The sequence below is a fragment of the Cnephaeus nilssonii genome (assembly GCF_951640355.1).
Source record: "Cnephaeus nilssonii genome assembly, chromosome: 1".
In the NCBI taxonomy this organism is placed as follows: domain Eukaryota; kingdom Metazoa; phylum Chordata; class Mammalia; order Chiroptera; family Vespertilionidae; genus Cnephaeus; species Cnephaeus nilssonii.
In genome coordinates this window covers 70,300,396-70,317,752 of record NC_137072.1, presented here as the reverse complement: position 1 = coordinate 70,317,752, position 17,357 = coordinate 70,300,396, and the positions used below count along the sequence as shown (strand labels likewise).

The window sequence follows — 17,357 nt, the reverse complement described above, 5'->3', positions numbered from 1 at the left end:
AGGGAAAAGCGTCTCCTGTCCACTTATACTAGAGCTCATGTTTTTTTCTGGTCAGTTTATAATAGTTAACTAGAGGCCCGATGCACGAAGATTCGTGCAAGAATGGGCTTTTCTTCCCCTGGCTGCCAGCACTGCCTTCACTCCAGCCAGAGCTGCCTTTTTGCTCTGGTCTGGAGCCGCCTTTCTGCCTTCCCACGCTGCCCAGAGGCCCAGAGCGGCTGGGTCGGTGTGGAAGGCCTGCATCGTCGCCATGGCAGGCCTTCCACACCGACCCAGCCGCTCTGGGCGACGATGCAAGCGTCCCACCCTGCCCCCGGCTGCTCAGCGCCTGCATATGCAAATTATGCCATCTTTGTTTGGTTAATTTGCATAATCACTTCTGATTGGCTGGTGGGCGTCGCAAAGGTACGGTCGATTTGCATCTTTCTCTTTTATTAGTGTATATTGTATTAATCCCTTGTCAGTTTTAATAACACTAAAACCATCTCCCCATGTGGATCTACCTGCTAACTTTGTCTGTGGCATCTTTCATTGACCAGACAGCTTTGCTTTGATGAAACCAAGACGTCGTTTGACCTCCTATGTTATGCAGTGTCACCATGATTGTCTCCTGGAATTTTCCCTGTTAGCTTCGTAGTTTGCCATTTACATTTAGGACTTTATTCTATCTGGAGTCCACCATTTGATGTGGTACAAAGTAGTAATCTCACTGTTTTCTCTGTAAAATGAGCACGTTCTCCCCGCACAGAGTTTGCTTTCCTCTGTAGGTTGCATTGTTTAGCATAAGAGGCCTTAGCCTTGAGTCTATTCTGGAACTGAGATGAGTCAGACATTTGCAAACAGTTGCAGCGAGAAAATGTCTCTGAAATCCGAAGCGGGGTAGCTCCATGTGACTTTGCAGAAAGGTTTCACTTGCGGTTAATGTGACGAGGAGTAACAGGAGCCAGAGGCCTGACAGCAGCGGGCAGGTGCTGGTGGTGGTGAGTGCCTTTCCCTAATGAGGCCAGGGCACCAGGGCTCATGGAGAGAGGAATTACAAATCAAGAGCAAGGCTGAAATTCACCATAAATCTTGGAACACTACCAGAGGAGTTCTCTGCTGCCACATATTCAAATTTGCACACTCACTTCCAAAATTTATGCTTTGAAATTTGGTTTAATGATCATTAGGATTCAGTATAACTAGAGTTCCAAGCATGGGTCTTGGGAAGTGAGAATAGTGAGTTCAAATCCCAGCTCTGTCAGTAATCAGCTGTATGCCCTTGGGCAGATTATTGCTCTCAGGGTATTACATGAGATAATCCCCATACAACACTTCGCACAGTGCCAGTATATATTAGGTATTCAATGAAAACAGAAAATTAAAAGGCCTGTTAGATAATAGCCTTTGTATTCCAGGGCATACAAAGAATAAGTAAACTCTGGCCCTCAAAAAATTTATAATCTAACTAGAGGCCTAGTGCACGAATTCATGAACAGGTGGGGTCCCTTGGCCTAGCCAGGTGGGGTCCCTTGGCCGTCTTACCCAGTCCCTATTGGCAGAACCTCAGCAGCAAGCTAACCTACCAGTTGGAGCATCTGCCCCCTGGCGGTCAGTGCACGTCATAGCAACTGGTCAAGCAGTCGACGGGTCGGACACTTACTAGTAGCATATTAGGCGTGTGTGTGTGTGTGTGTGTGTGTGTGTGTGTGTATGGGAATGAGATGAACTATGGAAATAATTATAGTGTAAGAGAAAATCTCATATTTTGCTCTAAGAGAGTTATAATATGCAGTCAGAGTTCAAAGAACATGACATAGTGATTTGAGGTTTGGGGGCCATGGGGTGGGATTGGAGGCTGGGGAAAGTTTCATGGAAGAAAGTGGCTTTTAGGAAATGTCTAGACTAATGAGTGAAGGCTCCAGGGGAGAGTCCCACTTTGGCTGAGGGCAGATAAATGGTGACAGAAAGGCCTGGAGAGGTCGTTGGGGCTGTGTCACAGGCACCTTGAAGGTAAATATGGGGTTGGATTGAACCTGGAAGGCAGAGGAGATGCCCTGCTGAGGCTGTCCTTTAGGAGGATCGCATCAGGAGTGGTTGCAGAGTAGATCACAGCCACAGGGAAGGTTCGTGCGGAGGTAAATGAGGAAGCCATTGTGTTGTCTGGACAGAGTTAGGGACCTTCATGGGGGCGAGGGCCCTGGGAATGACAGAGAAGGGGGCAATGCAACAGGACTCAGGGAGGAAGAGGTCTCCCAAAGGGCACCTCTTCTCCCAGTTGGCTGTTGCCGACCTCCTCTGCTTTCCTTAAAACTCAACCCTATTTCCTTTCTCGTCTCCTCTCCTCTTTCGTCTGAGGCCAACCCTTCCACTGGTGTGCTGACCCATCGCTTCCTCTCCGTTATGGACTTCCCAGAAAGTGTTTCCTCTCTTCTCACGTCTTCAGGCTCTGTCACCACGGGCTCTTTCCTGCCTACAGACATGCCCAGATCGCGCTCCCTCTGAAAGAACTTCCCTTGCGCTTTGTTCTGTTCTTAAGCAACACTTTAATTTCTCTCTTCCCTTTTGCTTCCAGATTTCTCAAGGAAGGAACTAACTCAAAGATGGACTTCACAGCCTTCACCCCATTTACACCTCAGCATTCTGAAATTGAACTCCCACCCCTACAAACACTGCAGAGTTAGCATTGACCTTTTATATGGCAAGTCCAAATCTCTCAGTCTTCTATCCATTTAAATGCTGTTGAGTGACACTCCAATTCCCTACTTCCCACCACCTTCTGTACCTGACTCTGGAAACAAGTGTTCCAATTCCCTCTTTTCCCTAACTCTTCCTTCCCACTCTCTTTAATGCCTGTGGCCCCGCAAATAAAGCTGCTTTTCATTGTTGTGTCCTCATCACTCTACACCAGGAGTGAGCAATCTTTTCTTGCATGAGGTTAAAGAGGAAGAAGAATCCTATCTAATAAAATAGTAATATGCAAACTGACCGTCACTCCAAGACACAAGATGGCCGCCCCCATGTGGTCAAAAATGGCTGCCCCCATGTGGACACAAGATGGCCACCACAAGATGGCCTGCAGGGGAGGGCAGTTGTGGGCAGTTAGGGGTGACCAGGACAGCAGAGGAGGGCAGTTGGGGGTGACCAGGCTGGCAGAGGAGGGAAGTTGGGACAGACCAGGCCAGCAAGGGAGGACAGTTGGGGGGGACCCAGGCCTGCAGAGGAGGACAGTTGGGGGGGACCAGGCCTGCAGGGGAGGGCAGTTAGGGGTGACCAGGCCAGAAGGGGAGGGCAGTTAGGGGTGACCAGGCCTGCAGGGGAGGACAGTTAGGGGCGACCAGACTGGCAGGGGAGGGCAGTTAGGGGTGACCAGGTCAGCAGGGGAGGGCAGTTAGGGGCAATCGGGCTGGCCAGGGAGAAGTTAGGCATCTATCTGGCTGGCAGGGGAGTGGTTAGGGGGTGATCAGGCTGGCAGGCAGAAGTGGTTAGGGGCAATCAGGCAGAAGCAGGTGAGCAGTTGGGAGCCAGCAGTCCTGGATTGTGAGAGGGATGTCCAATCGCCTGGTCCCCCCCAACTGCCCTCCCCTGTCCAACGGGAGGTTGGACATCCCTCAAGGGTTCCCAGATTGGAGAGGTTGCAGGCTGGGCTGAGGGACACCCCCCCCCCCTGCACGAATTTTGTGCACCGGGCCTCTAGGACATAAATATATAGCTTAAAAATTCATCTATATCTTTATTTATTTATAATATATTTAATAGAATAATAATCAGAACATGGGCACTACATTATGGCTCCTAAAATATTATGTAAGACATAATTGCAAGTTAACTAGCAACATAGAAGTAACTTTCCAATCTTTCTTCTTGAAATTATGCAAAGGTACCCTAGACATTTTGGCTCAGTGGCTAGAGCATTGGGCTGTAGACTGAAGGGTCACGGGTTCAATTCTGATCAAGGACACATACCTTGACCCTATGGCATCAAGTTTTTAGTTTGACAATAATACAGAACAAATCTAAATTTTTCTACAAAGTCCTTATTCTAAAAATTAGATCTATAACAGCTTTAAATTTAAGCAGCAGTAAGTCAGGTTCCATAACAGAGGTAGAGTCCATAAAAGACACTGTCCACAAAGAGAATGTTGTTTTTCATAGTGACATTCATTTTCTTAAGAATATAGCTTTACTACCACCTCACTATTTTCATCCTCATCTCAAAATTGGTTTTGTTATCTTAAGGCTGCCTGAAGTGAGATGTATGGGTGGCTGTCAGTGGTCTTAAACTTTAGAGGTCTTTAAAAAGTCTATCATTGAATCCCTAATTAATTTAAAACATGAAACCTTGACAAACATCTGCACTGTATTAAAAATGCATATGGAATCCATAGAAAGAAGATGACAATCATGCTCCAGACGGGGAATACATGGAACTTTTCATTCATTCCATAACAGCTCCCTTGCCCCACGCTCCTCCCTACGAGACACTTAGATTTTGCACAACGCCTCCCAGTGCCCTTCTAGTGGACAGGTGGGGTGCTGCCCCACTCATACATCACTCAGTAAAGCCATTTAGGTCTTCAAATTTGCTAGATTGAACTTTGATTTTTAACAACAACAAAAAAAATGTGCATGATCCTTAGCTCACAGGGTGGTATTGTTTGTGGGGATCGAATCGAATGCCTACGTTAGCGATCCACAAAGAAGGCTTCCATTTTTATTAATAAGCCCACCTGTGGGAGCTTGTCCCTGGGCAACATCCAGTCCATACCTCATTCTGCAACAACCACACGCCTGGAAAAGAGGTCCAGGAAGCAGCAACGACTGGAAGTGGCTGAGATGATTGGCATTTATAGATGGGTGGCTCTCAGTCCAGTCCTTTGAGGCTGAGGCTTTGGGGAGGCTAAGCGCCCCAACTGGTGCTCGAATAGAGCTTCCACTACGTCTCCGGGTTTCCTCTCAATGCGCCTGCAGTGCACCCCGCTCACCCCACCCGCGCGCTGAGCTTACCTTTCCAGCCCGGGCCCCCGTCCCGCGCGCCACCGCACCTCGGCCTCTCCGGTGTCTAAGTCCCGGGAAGCTCCCGCCTCTAGCTGGCCGCGCTGCTGCCGAGGGTCCACGCGGAGAGGCTCCGAGGCGCCGGGCGCTGGCCGAGGCAGGGCTGGCCGAGCGGGCCGTGGCGTGAGAAGCGGGGGCGGTGGGCCTGGACCGGCTTTGCGCGCGGTGGCTGTGCACACTTGGGTTCTTTACGCGCGTGAAACACACGTGGAACGGGGCACCCAGAGCACTCGGCCCAGCCACTGGCGGAGTCGAAAATGCCAAAAGCTGGAAAGCAGAGCGCTTGAGCCGCCCGGCGAGGGGCTGCAGCCCGGGGCGGGGCGGGGCGGGGCGGGGCTGGGAAAGTCGCGGAGGGCTGGGCTCCGCGCGGAGTGCGGCCAACTGGGGCCGTAACAGGCTGGAGCGCGCGGGTGGGTGTGGCTTTGCGTTCGTGACCTGAGCCCCGGTCCCTGTGGCCGTCGTGTCCCGAGCTGCGGCCTCTCAGCCATGGGCGCCGTCTGGTCCGCCCTGCTGGTCGGAGGGGGTCTGGCCGGAGCGCTGTTGATCTGGCTGCTGCGGGACAAGGGAAGGAAGGGGGACGCCGCTCTGGGAAAGGCTGCGTCGCCCGGAGGCGATCAGAGTGGCGGCAGCGGACTGAGCCCGGGACCTTCCAGGCGGGAGCCGATCACCAAACCAGGTGCCGTACCTTCCTCTCCGCGTCTCCGGGGCAGACCTGCCAAGGGCGCTGAAATTCGCCGAGGGAGGAACATGCCCACCTGGAGGGACGAAAATGCCCACTCATTTCCAGGGACGGACTTTCCCACCCGGGCTAGGGCCCTCCCCACGCCCAGTAGTTCCCCTGCCGGTGCGCACGCACCGCACAGGTTTCTCGCCTTCTCCCGAAGCCCTAGGGGTGCCCTGGCGGTGCCTCCAGGGACGGCGCCCCGCCTCGCCTCTGTCCCCAGGGACCCTGAGGACCTGCCCTTGTCCCTCTCGTGGGCATGGGCTCTGCCCAGCGGCGCGAGGTGCAGTGCGGGCGGCCGCAGTGGCGGCGCCCCTCCGGGACTTCGGAAAGGAGTGCTGAGGTTTAGGGGGACCCATGCAACCCTCTTCAACCTCTGACGGAGCAGGGACACTTTCTCAGTCTCAGTCCCATAGGCTCAGGTCCTCCCACGCCTCACGCCACCGTGGAAGAGCTGGGCTTGGGAGCACCTCCCGCTATCTGGATGCTTCTGCCTGGAAGGCAAAGTTCAGGTTGGACTCTGGCCATGAAGGCTCTGCGGGCCCTCCCCCAAGCTCACCACAGCAGCGCAGGGCTGTCCAACCCCGGGGGAAAGGACTTAAAAAGGGTACTGAATAGGGGACCCAACTCTGATGAGTAGAATTGCATGCAGGTTTAAATCTCTACATTTTGGAGAGGGCATGCCAGGCGCAGTAGGAGCCCTGGCCGGAGACCTTACTTTCCAGTGTCCTCCTGGCCGAGGCTCCATTGCCTGCCCAGCCTGCCAGCGATAACATCTGAACTTGAAGGTCTGCCCCTGTGCCTTTCCTGCCTTGGTTTGGGGTGAGCAGAGAGCTCATTTTCCTTGATCTGATCCTGTGTTTCAGGTGGAAAGATTGGGGGAATTTAGAGTAATATTTGTTTCCGTCTTACTTCCAATCCCACCATTAAAGAGAAAATTAAAGACTACCTTCCCTCACACCCTTCCATACCCCTCAAAAACAAAACAAAACAAAACAAAACAAACAAAAAACCATCTGTGCCCTGGCCAGTGTGGTTCAGTTGGTTTGGTTTTGTCCAGTGCACCGAAAGGTTGCTGGTTCAATTCTCAGTCAGGGCACATGTCTGGGTTTCGGGCTCCATCCCCACTGGGGTCATGCAGGAGGCTGATTGATGTTCCCCTCTCACACTGATGTTTCTCTCTCCCCCTCCCCCTTCTCTCTTAAATATCTATTTTTAAAAATCTTAAAACAGCCCTAGCTGATTTGGCTCAGTGGATAGAGTGTTGGCCTGCAGGCTGAAGGGTTCCGGGTTCGATTCGGGTCAAGGGCACATGCCAGGGTTGCAGGCTCAATCCCCAGTTGGGGGTGTGCAGGAGGCAGCCGATCCATGATTTTCTCTCATCATAGATGTTTCTATCTTTCTCTCCCTCTCCCTTCCTCTCTGAAATTAATAAAAATATATTTAAAAAATTAAAAAAATCTTAAAACAAACAAACAAAAAAACAAAAAACCCCATCTGTGATGATTGTATGACTGGAGATTTTGATCTTGTAGGGAACAATTTAGACTATCAAGGAGGTGACCAAGAAGGAAACTGAGTCTTTAGAGAGCTTGGATTGTGTAAAGAACATTTTTTAAAGCATTCAGTGTGAGGGGATGTAAAAAGCCAATGGTGTGTTGAAGAGCTTCCTGACACACTTGGGGTTGGCAAGGAGAGAACAGCCCTCTTCTACCACCCTGCCCCCAGCTCCTGCCCATGCGGCACTGCCGTCCTGTGTGTTCTCCCACCGGCAGCTGCCAGCATCTGTGAGCGCGGATCCCTGGGCTGCCCGCAGCTCCTGAGAGCACGAGCGCACTCCGCGGGTTGTAGGGTAGCCATCCAGCCCTTCGCTCCACAGGCTGTACATCTTTTGACAACAGGAGCCGAACAGCCTGGCGTGGGTACATGCAGCATGGCCTGGAATGCGGACGGTGAGGACCTGTACACTTCGGCCTGTACACCTGCCACTTCCTCGACACTTCCGGACATGCCTTTTATTGTTGGGTACACATGCATATTCTTAGCACACAGACAGTATTGGGTCAGGGTTGAACTAGGTTGGTGAAGTACTTGATGTTAGTAGGGATAGATTTTGTGAACTGCATATAGATTGGTGGCAAAATCTTCCATGTCTAAACCTGTTGTCTCAGCCCAGCTCCATTTCTTCTCATGAGAACTGACTGTCACATTCTGTTTTTATAGAGCATCTTCAAGAAAGCAATGGGTGTCTGGTCTCAGAGACCAAAGGCCCCGGCAGCGTGCAGGAAGCCGCGTGGAGACCGCAGAGTCCCCCTGGAGAACATGGTGACAGTGACAATTCGAGACAGCATGCTCCTTTTGGATGGTTTCCAGACACACAGTCTCTAGCTCCATCTGCGGCCGGAGGCTATGTAGAGGCGTCAGGCAATGAAAGTCGTGAATCTCATATAGGAGAATGGGGATTCCAAAAAGGACAAGAGCCACCTGCTCAAGCAGCTCCACGTTTTGCAGAGACATTGCCTTCTGGCAGCCTGCTCGTGGACAGCGGCACAGACGACGTGAGCCTTGCCCAGTTGGACAGACAGGACTCGGAGGACTGGGAGATGGTGTCCAGGCACTCGTCTTGGGGGGATATCGGTTTGGGTGGCAGTGTTGAGGCCCCAGCGTTAAGCCCGAGCCAGGGAACGGACTATGGCAGAAACACTCCTGCGGAAGCAAGTGGTCAGGAAGTGGTTGTTAAGACAAAACGGTTAGTAGTGATGACTTCAGAGCCTCAGCAAGTTAGTATCAGGTTCCAGGTCCATTACATCACACGCACTAGGGTGCAGTTCGTTGCAGTAACTGGAGACCATGAGAGGCTTGGGAGGTGGACCTCTTACCTCCCCCTCCAGTACAGCTCGGGGGGGCTCTGGTCTCGTTCTGTCTCCCTGCCGGCAGAGACAGTGGTGGAGTGGAAGTTTGTGGTGGTGGAGAACGGGGAAATTACTCGCTGGGAAGAATGCAGCAACAGGCTGCTGGAAATTGGCCGCGAGGATGCGTTGGTTCACAAGTGCTGGGGGATTCACTGATGCGGCTCGCAGGGTGCTGAAGGAACTGTTGCAGAGTGTGGAAGGGGCTCAGGCTGTGGAGTGGAGCACACTCAACAATTGGCAATAAAGGAAGTGTAACTCCCAAGGTTAGCCGAGTGGTTTCAGATTTGCTAGTGGCTTTTGTTTAATGTGCAGAAATACATGCGTGGATAATGCTTCCAGGGAGTGTGGGCTTTTCTGTGGCAGTGATGGATGGATTATGCTGACCCATCCATACTTTAGGGCGTGGTCCTCTTGGGGAGTGACTAGGCTAAGCTTGGTCAGGGGGCACAAAAGCTAACCAGCTGCACAGGGTTCAAGCTTGAGCCTTTGGGTGATCCTTAAACCAGGGGAGCAGAACAAGTTGATGTCCTCGTGGTGCAGCTGGAGAAACGTGCTCTTTACTAATGTATGTACTATACACTTCATGTTTAAAAATAGTTACCACCATATGGAACTGTGAGCAGAAAACATCTGGTCACTAGATGTGACTAGGAAGGTTATGAGATTTCCCCGTGTTTTTGGCTTGATTTTACCTGCCTGGTATGAAGGTAGCAAGTATGTCTCTGTCGTGTGATCGAAGGCTAGTGTAGAAAGAAGGGCCTAATCAGAGTCCATCATCAGGAGCAGCCCAGGAGGAAAGGGAACAGAAATGGGGTTGAGGTGTGGGCTGAGCAGGTGGCCTGCATGGTGGCTCTTAGAGCACTGGGAGGTACAGGCAGGCACACCTGACTGCAGGGAGGGACACACCCATCGTTTACTCCTGGGCTGCTGTGGAATCATCTGTGCCCACGGCAAGGACCAACCGGTGGGCTGTCCCACAGCAATGCTTTCACCCCCTCCCCTCTCCTTTCATATCGGTGGCTGTCTTGGGTAACCAAATGTAGCAGGCCAATGAGAGAGAAGTGTGTCTTTGCTCTGAGAAGAAATAAACATCAAACTTGGCTATTATAACAAAAAAAAATAAAACCAGAGTTTTACTATATTTATTAAATGTCTGGATTATTTGTCTAAATCTTGGTACCATAATAGCTTTGATGTAAAATACTAATGTTTTCCTTCATTAATAACAAACAGAGAAAAAGCAAACATCAGGAGGCACGGAAGTCTGTTTTTCTCCTCCCTTTGGAGACAAAGTTTTAGAATATTTCTTGTAAAACTGTACTTTTGGAGGGATAATATGCATGCCTGTACTTGAAAATGAACTCTTATATGTTAAAACAACTTTAAATAAGTGTAACACCTTTTGGTGAAACATTGTTTAATTTTGGTTACAGATGGTCTTTGCAGAAAAAAGCTTAAACCCAACTGAAAATAGTGCTTAAAGAGCTATGTTTGATTTTTTAGCTCATAGCATTATTATGTTAAGTTGCTGTGTACTTCTTATACTTCATAATGAATTCAACATTCTACTAGTGAGGCATTTCCTGTTACTGCCAGAATGCCCAAGCATTTCTATTTGGTAAAATTAAAGATAAAACAATTTATAATAAAAATCCTTAGAGTTCTATTATTAGCCATTTTATCATTACCTGATGAAATGAAAGTTAATCTTTCAGTAAATTCAATTGATTTAAGAGATACTTATAATACCACATTTCATCTTTTAAAAATTTATTAAAACTTGAATCGCTTAGAGCACTAACACTGTCATTTAGAGGAGAAACATGAAGTGTGTGTGTGTGTGTGTGTGTGTGTGTGTGTGTGTGTGGCGGGGGCGGGGGTGGGGGAGTCCATATGCCCTACTAGTTTATTACCTGTACTGGACAGGCTAGCACCCGCCGCTGCACAGGCACCATCCCTGTAAGAAGGCTGCCGCAACAAGTTTATTTCTTCTCACGAAATAAACAGTGGGCACTGGGTTTTCCTGCCAGGAGGGCAGCTCTTGCAGAGATTGTCACCAGGATCCTTCTACCCTACTGTCCCCTGGGGCCTCCCTGCCCTCGGTAGCCAGCCCACGGAAGGGGAAATGAAATGAAGAGAAACCACGAAGGCTTACTAGGACTTTTGGCCAGAAAGTGACACATATTGTTCTGTCCACAAGCACGGTGCCTATGGTAGAGGGCAGCGGGCTGGGAGACAGCCTCCAGCTGGGCAGCTGTTTCTCAGTGAGGTCTGTGCCAGGCAAGGAGTGGGTGCAGACTGTCTGGGACAGCCAGCCTTCTGCCACATGGCCCCTGCTGTCTTTGGCACAATTGGAACATTTTGGTATATGTTCTTCTTGTCTCATTTTGTTTGGTTCACACATGTGGTATAATCCTAATACATAAAAACCCTGGGTCTGTCACAACCGGAGGCTTGACCAACAAGAACTCAGTCCTGCAGTCAGCGCTGACTGCTGCAGCTGCAGGCGCAATGACCCAGCACTAACTGCTGAGGGGGCTGTGAATCAGGCCTGGAGAGAGGCCTGAAGAGAGAAGCAGGGTCTGATCCGTAGCCTGTGTGGCAGCTGTTGATCAGCACTTGCCTCTCTCTCACTGGGCTGGGCCAGCAGCCGCGCCTCCATTTCTCTCCAGGCCTCCACCAGGGCTGCTGATCAGCCCTGCCTTTCTGAGCAGTTCCTGTTGATAGGCCCAGAGACGCTGACTGGCATAGAAACCAACCAATCAGAACCAAATCTGGGTCAACTGTAAGGAGCCAATGGCTGCCTAGGAGGCAGAGCTTTTGACACTGGCATAGAAACCGTCCAATCAGAACCAAATCTGGGTCAACTGTGAGGAGCCAATGGCTGCCTAGGAGGCGAAGCTTTTGACGCTGACTGGCATAGAAACTGACCAATCAGAACCAAATTGGCCAGCAGAGGAGGGCAGTTGGGGGCAAGATCAGGCCGGCAGGGGAGGGCAGTTAGGGGTGATCAGGCAGGCAGAGGCAGTTAGGGGTGATCAGGCTGGCAGGGAAGGGCAGTTAGGGGTGATGAAGCAGGCAGACAGAGGCAGTTAGGGTTGATCAGGCAGGCAGGCAGAGAGGTTAGGGGAGATCAGGCAGGCAGGCAGAGGGGTTAGGGGCAATCAGGCAGGCAGGCAGGCAGAGGCAATTAGGGGTGATCAGGCAGGCAGGTAGGTGAGCGGTTAGGAGCCAGCAGTTCCAGATTGTGAGAGGGATGTCTGACTGCTGGCAGTCTGACATTCCCCAAGGGGTCCCCAATTGAAGAGGGTGCAGGCTGGGCTGAGGGGACCCCCCCTTCATACATGAATTTCGTGCACTAGGCCACTAGTATGGTATAATAAATATATTTAGTCTTTGTCCCAGGTTCCTGGCACTGAGCTCATTAAACCCTTGGGATTTCTTGAGACCTGTCCTTTGTTATTCACAGTGAGGCCCTTTAGATCACACCAGAGTTTATGTTAATGAGGCGATTTATGGGGGAGTCCCTACATAGCCCTGGGGTGAAGCTGGTCACCAGAAAGTAGTGGTGATTAGAGGTTTGGAACTTTCAGCCCCACCCACTAGTCTGTGTGACGGGGTGGAAGACAGGAGAATGAGCTCTAAAAACCCTTGAATAAGTAAAGTACCCAATAAAGATGATTTGGTCAACCATGGACCAAAGGACAGAACTAGGTTATAATGGAATTGAAAAATACCTGTCACCTAGTGAGGTGGTAACCATCCTCACATCATAGCATAACTCACGTGCTTGCGGTGATGTTGGTGTGAACAAACCCACCATGCTGCCAATTGTATAGAAGTACAGCACATACAATTATTAAAGCTTGATAATAATAGACGACTATGTTACTGGCTTAAGTATTTACTACGCTATACTTGTTATCATCACTGTAGAATGTACTCTTTCTACTTACAAAAAGTTCACTGAAAAACAGTATGCCCTGTTACACTGGCAGCAGCCTCATCTCGTGTTTACTAAATCTCTTGATTGCATCATTTTCTCTTGTGCTTGATTTACTCTCATGTTGTTTTATAATTTTAGTGTAGTCTAAGTGTACAGGGTTTATAAAGTCTACAATGGTGGACAGTAGTCCTGGGCCTTCACATTCACTCCCCACTCACTCACCGACTCACCCAGAGCAACTTCCAGTCCTGCAAACTCTGTCTATGGTAAGTGCTCTACACAGGTGGCCACTTTTTATCTTCTATATCATAGTTTTCATATTTCCACTATACCTTTTCTATGTTTAGATACACAAGTACTTACCATTGTGTGACAATTGCTTCGAGTATTCAGTACAGTAGCGTACTGTACAGGCTTGTAGCAATAGGTACACCATATAACCTAGGTGTGTAGTGGGCTATATCTTCTTATGCATGTGTGTGATGTTCGCACAATGATGAAATCACCTAACAACACATCTCTCAGAATGTATCCCTGTTGTTACATCAGGAGATTGTCAGGAGATTTAATGAGCTTTTGGGTGAACACACTGATGTGCTGGGAGGGGGGCACACCCTGAGAGGGCGTGGAAGCTTCCTGCACCAGATGCACCCTCTGCCCTATGCATCTCTGACATTTGGCTGTTCCTGATTGTTTCCTTTATGATAAACCAGTAACAGTAACTAAAGCACTTTCATAATTTCTGTGATCCATTCTAGCAAATTACTGAAACTCAGGAGGAGGTGTGGGAACCCCCGCTTTATAACCTGTCAGTCAAAAAGTACGGTGATCTGGGCCTTTCAACTGCCACCTGCACTGGGAGGCAGCTTTGTGAGACTGCGTCCTTAAATCTGCAGAAGCTGACCTTAACTCCAGATAGTGTCAGAACTGAGCTGACTCGGAGGACGTCAGTCGGTGTCCACAGAGAATTGGTTATTGATGTTAAGAAACGCTCCACATACATAACCCCTAATTTGTTAAAATCTAATTAAGGCAGACTGAATCCATTCAATCCGTAGAAGTTACCTACTGACTGAAGAATAATACATGTCTTCTTTCTTTATAGTTATTAATATGCAAAGAGAAACTTTTCCGGAAGTCTTGATCAGGGGCCCAATATTTTGTTGTCTGATCACAGCCACTGATAATGATAGAACAAACAGTTCAGGGTCACAGAAGGAATTCCTGTCATGTGTCAGAGTCTGCCCTGTTCCGGGCATTATACCACATCTTTCACTTCCATGTAAAAATTATTTTTTAAGTTGGGAGAAAAAACACACACTATTGCTTCAGCACCAGTAAAAAACAAAAAAAAAATTTAAAAAAGCATAATTATTCTAACACACTAGCACAAAGTAATACATTTTAAGTTATGAATACTTTCACAACTAGCGAGTACTGCTTGAAGTTTTACTGGGAGAGCATTCAAGAATATTTTATTTCAAAATAGAGTTTACAAGACAGGATATCTTTAATTAAAATTTCACATAAAAAGAAAAAAGTTTGCAGGGCACTATTTATAAGTAACACCACAATTAATTGGGCATCATATCTCTGTAAAGAATAGGCAAGCAATGTGTCACTTTAGTAACATTTTTTCCTGGTCTTTCACTTTCTGAATTCTCTTTTCTTGATTTCTTATCATTGAAGACATTGCTGAAAATGTTGATAAAACAAAGTTAGAATAACAACATTTACTGAGGCTTTAATTCTATTATGTGCTTTTTAAAAGGTCAGCTTGCTACTGTAGAATACATGCATTCTGAGCTCAAGAAGTTCTTAAAAATGCAAAGTAGTATATTTCTGAAAAGATATGCTATGGAACAGAGCTAAGGATAAATCTCTACTAGGTTAGTTATTTTAATGAGCACAATAATTATTAGGATAGAAGTAATGCATACTATTGTTAATAATCTGAACACCTCAGAAGTATACAGAGATGCAGTCTTTGTCTCTGCTCCCTTCATCTGCTGACCCCACCCCCTTGAGGTCATCACTGTAAACAGTCTGGTGAATATCTTCATGTGTACCTGCGTACACACACACACACACACACACACACACACACACACAGAGTTTCTTCTTTACATAAATAGAAATGTAGTATAACTTGTTCTGTAGCTTGCTTTATTCACTTAACAAAATGTTAACATCTTCCCAGTTCAGCTCACATTTTGTTATGACTGCACAGTATTCCATTATATGGATGTACCAATGTTAGTAAACACATTTTTAAAAGTTGTTTTCCTAGTTTTGTTTATAAATAATGTAACAGGAAATGCTTTTGTAGAATTAGTATTTCCTGTTACATTAAATTTTAGTGCATTTGTAGAATTACTTCTTATAGAATAAATAGTTAGAAATGGAATTTATGGGCCAAGGCATATGTGCACTTTAAATTTTGATAAATTCCCCAAATTCTCTAAAAAACATTTGTTTCATAATTTCCAAGAGACATTCCATCCATCCAATGTAGCCAATATAAAGGTCTTTATATATTTTTAAACAAATGCAACAAGTCTCTCATTTGAACTATTAAATGGTGGCATTACTCAAATAAACCCAGTAATATAAATCAAAGTATGATAAAAATGGAGCCAAGGAGATAATGCATCTTCTTTGAAAAGCTCACAATAAACTTAAAATCAAACATTTTCTGACATTTATCTCCACAGGGTCTGTGATCATCATAGGGGTCTGGAATCTTTTCTTAATAATAATTTGGTAAAACATGTGGATTTCGGAGTTAGAAATTACAGAGATCAAGCCCCAGCTCTACTACTCATGTGACAGAAGTTATTGACTGACTGTGGTGTTACTTGCAGTTTCAAATGACATAACATCAGTGCCCACGTCCCAGTTGTTGTGAGGTTCACATGAGAAAACATCAGTAAAGCTCTGGGAACAGGGCCTGCCACACAGCTGGAAATGCTCAATAAGAGCTAATAGTAATGATGATTATTAACAAAGTTAAATTTAATTTATAAGGATTTGTTCTTAGAAAAACATTTATCCTTCATCTGCAACTTACTTCTCTAGAGCTGGGAAGAGGAAATGACATGTATACTTCAAAATGACTTTCCCTCTGAAAAGGGGCTCGAGGATTCATGAATTTATGTCAGAAAAGCATAAAGCGTGATAGCCCTCCCAAACCCCTGGGAACATAGCCAAATCCTCCCATATGCACAGGCACATCCACTTAGAACTTATGCCTAAATGTTGCCTCTGATCTGCGGAGTACAATAACGTCTCATCAAACAGCTTTAGTACATTTAGTATATCTATAGGTGGTTTGTTTATGTGGCACAGTCTCTCTTTCTTTCTTTAAAGCGGGAGAGTTTATTAGTGAAGCAGCGAGACAGAGTGGGCTGCTCCACAGTCAGAGCCGCCTGTGGCATAATCGCGTATGGTCCACGCTAACCAAAGCCCCGTGGAGGCCGTGTCCTGCCATTTTGTTTTCTGGCTACTGACCGCAATCATGCCCCACACATGCTTATCTACAGTAGAGCGGGACTAAGTGACCTGCCTAAGGTCACACAGTTAATCCAGGGCTTAGTCGTGGTTCAGATCCTTATATTTTGCTTAAGACTGCTTATTCAGGATGCTTTACAGCGGGCCAATAGATAGGAGGCTTCACCTGAAGGGAAGGGGGTATGCTTTTGAGCAAGGAAGATCTCACCAAATGTAACTGTACCTTGGTTCTTCATCTGTAAATCTTCCACCAGAGTTTGCAAGCTTTCCAGTCTGTTCTGAAGCTTTCTGCATGTTTTTCCTGTGGTTTCTATTGGCTGAGACTGTGAAGCTATTAGAAAATTGCTTAGATGTGATATTAAAAATCTATTTAATATATATTTTAGAAATCTTCCAATTACAGGTTAAACAACCTTTCCTTTCAAATAATGAAAACCTTAACCTATGAAAACCTATTTTAAAATAAGTGTCTTATCTAAATACTGCAGTGCTAACTTATTTTATTTTGTTTTAAACCAAACTGATTTAATTCTTATTTAACTTCACAGCATTAAATGGGATGAGTGAGAGAAATACTTTTTGTTTAATGATATATTCTCCATTGTAAACGACAGCTTTTCATAACAAACCTTAGAGTTCCACGAACTTAGGGTTTGGTTGGAAGAGCAAGATTTAATACTGACACTGGGGACATTCCTGAAGGTGTGTGAGGCCGAGTGTGCATTTTAGCTGCTGTCCCCTGAATGAGGGAGGGATTATAAGATGGAAGAGGGTAGCCTGGATGCTCACCTGGCCACAGTGAGCCGAGAATAAATGAGGCAGGAGTAACTGAGGAGGGGCTAGATACATGCAAGCTATTCTCTAATAAGGATGCTAAGTTCTGTCAATCTCTAAAATATACTCAATTGGCAATCTCAGGATTTTAATTTTAGTCTTAGTCTCTGATGTGACAACTTGCCTAGTTTACCCCTTTTCAATGGGAATGATTCCCTAGAGCCTGGGTCCTCTGCATCACTGTCACAGAGGATGAAAAACATTTCAGGTTCAATCCAACATTTATTTATTTAACATCCACGTATTTATCAGACACTTATTCTAAATCAAACATTTTCCCGTCTGTCTTAGCACACACACAAAGAGAACTTAGAATAAAAAATGAGAACATTCTGATAAGTTTGCCTGATGGACACTTGCATTTACAGAGGCACGGACTGAAGAGGGCTGGGATTTCAGA

The 17,357-nt window shown here is 47.1% G+C and overlaps 2 protein-coding genes across 10 annotated transcripts in view; one reads left to right on the top strand and one right to left on the bottom strand.

Moving 5' to 3' along the window:
* Positions 1–5,520: 5,520 nt before the first annotated feature.
* On the top strand, positions 5,521–9,787 carry STBD1 (starch binding domain 1; the record flags this gene model as incomplete). Its single annotated transcript, XM_079776059.1, has 2 exons — positions 5,521–5,710; positions 7,979–9,787. 2 exons carry the CDS (start codon positions 5,521–5,523, stop codon positions 8,821–8,823), a joined length of 1,035 nt encoding a protein of 344 aa, XP_079632185.1. The 3' UTR covers positions 8,824–9,787.
* Positions 9,788–14,073: 4,286 nt separating this feature from the next.
* CCDC158 (coiled-coil domain containing 158) overlaps positions 14,074–17,357 on the bottom strand; it is a 72,431-nt gene continuing 69,147 nt past the window's right edge. For 6 of the 9 annotated variants that reach the window (XM_079769730.1, XM_079769735.1, XM_079769732.1 and 3 more), the window contains 2 exons: positions 16,347–16,446; positions 14,074–14,308 (listed from right to left, as the gene is read on the bottom strand). In XM_079769730.1, coding sequence (XP_079625856.1) covers positions 14,188–14,308; positions 16,347–16,446 — 221 coding nt within the window. In that variant the 3' untranslated portion in view covers positions 14,074–14,187. Of the gene's footprint in view, positions 14,309–15,144; positions 16,455–17,357 lie in introns of those variants that run through there. The other 3 variants (XM_079769734.1, XM_079769738.1, XM_079769733.1) reach the window with 2 other exon arrangements.